This window comes from Helobdella robusta (genome assembly GCF_000326865.2).
Source record: "Helobdella robusta unplaced genomic scaffold HELROscaffold_8, whole genome shotgun sequence".
Classification (NCBI taxonomy): Eukaryota; Metazoa; Annelida; class Clitellata; order Rhynchobdellida; family Glossiphoniidae; genus Helobdella; species Helobdella robusta.
Window position 1 is genome coordinate 3,323,306 of NW_008705459.1, and position 4,764 is coordinate 3,328,069.

At 33.1% G+C, this 4,764-nt stretch overlaps 1 protein-coding gene across 1 annotated transcript; it reads left to right on the plus strand.

Moving 5' to 3' along the window:
- Positions 1–3,507: 3,507 nt before the first annotated feature.
- On the plus strand, positions 3,508–3,937 carry HELRODRAFT_137640 (hypothetical protein; the record flags this gene model as incomplete). The annotated part of the gene is made up of 2 exons (XM_009032175.1): positions 3,508–3,612; positions 3,782–3,937. Coding segments are annotated over 2 exons (261 nt in total), but the record flags the coding sequence as incomplete, so codon positions are not given.
- Positions 3,938–4,764: the final 827 nt, after the last annotated feature.

The following is a 4,764-nucleotide window of genomic DNA, read 5'->3' on the forward strand; positions in this document are numbered from 1 at the left end:
ATTTACCTGGAAAATGCTAAAAATTAAAAGTCATTATTACCACAAAAATAAATTAATGTATATCTTTTATGAACTTTTTCAACTTTTATATTGTCATATTAAGAATAGCCTGAAATTAACAGAGTAATTTATAGGATAGTTCAGTTACTTCTGGAGTTATTATTAAATATGCCTAGATCGACGACAATAAAACAAAGAATACTCGCCCTTTTTCTCTCTTTTTTTTCTCTCTCTTTCTATTTTTTTTCTTTTTTTTCGCTTTCTCTCTCTCTCTCTCTCTCTCTCTTTCTCTCTCTCTCCTTCTCTATCACATTAACATAACATAACATTTAACAATTAAATCCATGTGCTCGTATCTAATATGGGATAATAATTTAAATGTTCAAAAAGCAATAATAATATGAAATAGTATTAAAAAAACTAATAAAAAAAATAATTAAATGAAAAAAATGAATTCAATAATAAAAAAATACAATAATAAAAATAAATACAATAATAAAAAAATAAATACAATAATAAAAAATAAATACAATAATACGGCAATTATTATTCTTTCCATTTAATTACTGACTGACGCGCATTGTTGTGTTATAGAGAGTAACTACCACTTACTCGTTACTTACAAGCTATCCTTCATTCATTCATTCATTAATTCGTTTATTTGTTTATTCATCAATTCATCCATGTATATATATATATATAATATATATATATATATATATATATATATATATATATATATATATATACATTCAACTATCAATATATCCATTCATTCATTTGTCTATTCACGATCGCGTTCATCCATCAATTTGTCTTTCCGCTTATCCATCAATCATCTCAACCATCCATCCATCCAACTATCCATCCATTCATCCAACTATCCATCCATCAAACTATCCATCCATCAAACTATCCATTCATCCATCCATTCATCCATCCATCTATCCATCCATCAGTTAATTGTACTGTACTTGGTGTGTTAGTTGTTCTGTCATTAGGCAAGGCATTGTTGTGTTCTGGGGTGAAATTAATGGATGAGATGGATAGATGGACGGACGGTCCAAGTATTGATGGATGAATCTAAAGGATGAAATGATGAATGGATTGACAAATGAATGAATGAATGAATGAAAGTGTGAGTGATTCAATGAATGAGTGAAAACAAAGGAACTAAAGAGTAAATGAGTGATTGAATTCATGTAAAAATTATGATCGATATTTGAATAGGATAGATGGAATAGATAATTAAATAAAAGAAATAAAATAATGGATGAATAAAAGGATTGAATGATTGTCCAGGTCACAAAAACACCGTGCCATGTAAACAGATTAACTCATTGATTTCTAACTAACCTTATTCACGTGCACGTAGATAAACTCACACAAAAACACGCATACGCACATATAAAAACATACACACTCGTACGTACAATAACCGCATAAATACACATATACGCCAAACATAAATACACATACATACTTAATTACAAACATATACATGCATACAAACATACTTGCATATACATTTATTCATACACACACACACACATACACACAGACACACACCCACACACACACACACACACATACAACAACACACACATACAACAACACACACACACTCACAAACAAACTCACATTTATAAATATTGCACTGAACAATGGCTAAACACACACGCGCGCAGTCACTAATCCACCCGGTGTACTTGCAATTGCTAATGAATAGAAAACTTTTTAGCGTTTTAAAATCATTCCTTACACACACACACACACACACACACACACACACACACACACACACAGGCACGCACGCACACACGCACGCACCCACGCACACACGCACACACATCTTATAAATATTACTAGAATTTTGTTGGAATTGTTCATAGGCCCTATAACATACTCATCTGCATGATGAGTTTGGATAGCTACAGTTTCATTAAATTTTCATGATGAACTTGGATAATAATTCTACTTTTAATAAATTAAACAATTTCTAGAACATTTTAGTAAAGAAAATTGAGAAGACAAACTTTAAATTGATTAATGCCAACAATTCGATAGAATTCATACAACACTGTATAAAATATAAATATGAGTGTATGTATGATTACTTACATACATCCCCGAACTGTTTATCATCTGAATTGAATTGCATATACAAATATATATGTTTGCTTATATTTATTGTTGTAATTTTATGAATTATTCCATTAAAAATTAAATTAGAACAAAAGAAATATAAAAATAGACATAATAATAATTCATAATTTCTGAGTATTTTTCTATATTTGAGACATGATATATAGCTAAATGATACCTTGGATATAATTTCAGTATTTTTTGAATAATAATATAATATCTATAATAATATATTAACAATATTTTAAAAATATTTTATTGTTTAATTATTTTATTGGTCGCAAAGTTAAGATTTAAATTATCCAAATTATTATTCAAGACCGCATGTGCAAGTAAGAAAATATTTGCCTTATCTGATGCTGCTCAACAATTTCTCCCAAGTAAACTCATATAAGTGTATTGCAAAAAACCAAAACTTAACATCAACAACTACATGCAATCACGCACATTTGCATGCATGTACCACACTCGCACACACACACACAACACACACACACACATACACATACTATTTATTTAAAGTATGTTGTGTATGTGTGATGAACGTACGTGTGGTGCGTTACATGGGATGTGTGTATGTATGTGTGTGTGTGCGTGTGCGTTTGAGTGTAATGTGTGTGTGTGTGTGCGTGGAGTTAGCCCGCATTTTTGTTCTTCAGCTTCCGGCACGCATTGATTCAAATTAACGACTGATTTGAAGCCATTAACGTTTATATTAAACACACTTCACGAATCGAATGCTCTTGTAATCAATTTGTTTAGAAATTTTTTTAATTATTTGTAACAAAATTAGTGATTAATTATTAAAAGTTTTAACAATAATCAATATAAATAAATAATTAAATAATAATATTTTATTAATAATAATTTGTTTAATGATTCATTTCGGCATAACGAAAAACTGTTATCATGAACATCACCATGATCATTATCACCGTCATCATTATCATCATCACTGTCGTCATCATCATCATCATCATCACCGCCATCATCATCATCATCACTGTCGTCAACGGATATGATGTTATCATTTTCATCACCACCTTCATTTCTCACCCCATCTATCGCAACAATTCTCAAAAGTTAATTTCATTTGCAGGCATTCGATTGGACGGAAGCAGACGTGACTACTACGGATACGACACTTCCATGGTGGCCTACCCACGTGATCTCGAGGTCAAGGTCGATCCGGATTCACTAACCGGAAGCGGTAGTCTGTCGGGAATGTACTGCCCACCACCGGGTAGCGAACACCACCAACATCTCCATCATCACCATCAACATCCTCTTGACACGTCACCATCATCTCAGTCCAGCGGAAATGGATCGGGACAAAACCGGAACCGGAAAAACAAAGAGGAAAAAATCTGCGGAGTGTGCGGAGATAAAGCGCTCGGTTTCAATTTTGATGCGATCTCCTGCGAGTCATGTAAGGCATTCTTCAGGCGGAATGCTCCCAAAGGATTGGTATGTGATGATGACGATGATGATGATGATGATGATGACGATGATGACGATGATTAGGGTGATGATGAGGATGATAATTGTATATTTGAAACAACTTTAAATAAAACCGAAACTAAACAGACTGAATAAAGACCAAACTAAAAAACGATTCAAATCCAAATTAAAACAGGGCTATTTCAAATGCCCGTACGACGAAAAATGCAAAATGGATCTATCAAACAGAAGATTCTGCAAAAGGTGCAGGCTGAAGAAATGTTTCGAGATCGGTATGAGAAAGGAGTACATACTCTCTGAGGAAGAAAAGGCCCAGAAGCGGCAGAAGATCGAAGACAACAGGTACTTGAAACCAGGGTATACAAATTTTGTGTGCATGTTTTTGTTTTCATGTGTATGTGTGTGTGTATATTTGTGTGTGTGTTTGTGAATGATTTCGTGTGTGTGTTTATGTGTGTCATTATACGTGGTTGTGTTTTTTGTGGCTGTTTTTCTTGTTATTTTGTGTAGTTGATAATGTTTGCAGAATTGTACCGGCCATCTTTGTTGGTTATAATTTCGTGTGGCCTGCTTGCTTGCTGGTCTGTAACAAGCAAGTATCTTGACTTGGGTCAGTTTTTGGTCTAAAATTTGTCTGTTAAATAAATAATTTAAATAATGTTAGTATGTACGGGGGAAGGCGGAAAATTTCATGAAATGTTGTTCTCCTTCAAAATTTTCACGTTTGAGCTATCACGGGTGATTGCGTACCTCTGTATAACTGGGTTATCAGATTTGGAAATTCTTTGGCTAATTTATTTCATGTTAATTTGCAGTGACTCGCCAACCTGTAGAATTGTTCGTTGTATTTTCAGCATACAACTTGAAAAAATTGGTTTTTTATTAATTATTTGAGAGATTAAGATGATTTATTAGTAATGTAGGTTCAGTAAGTAGGTGTGCATTTAAAATGTGACATTCTTGTATTGTACATTCATATCTGAAAGTGAGTTTACCGAATCAATTTCTTATTTTCGTAATGGAAATTGTGTTTTTGGTAATCAACGAAATAATTTTTACCCCAACAATTAACCACCACCAACCACCACCACTAACCGCCACCAACCACCACCACCCAGATACCTGCGCAGAATGTGTGGAGCAGCAACATCTTCCTCC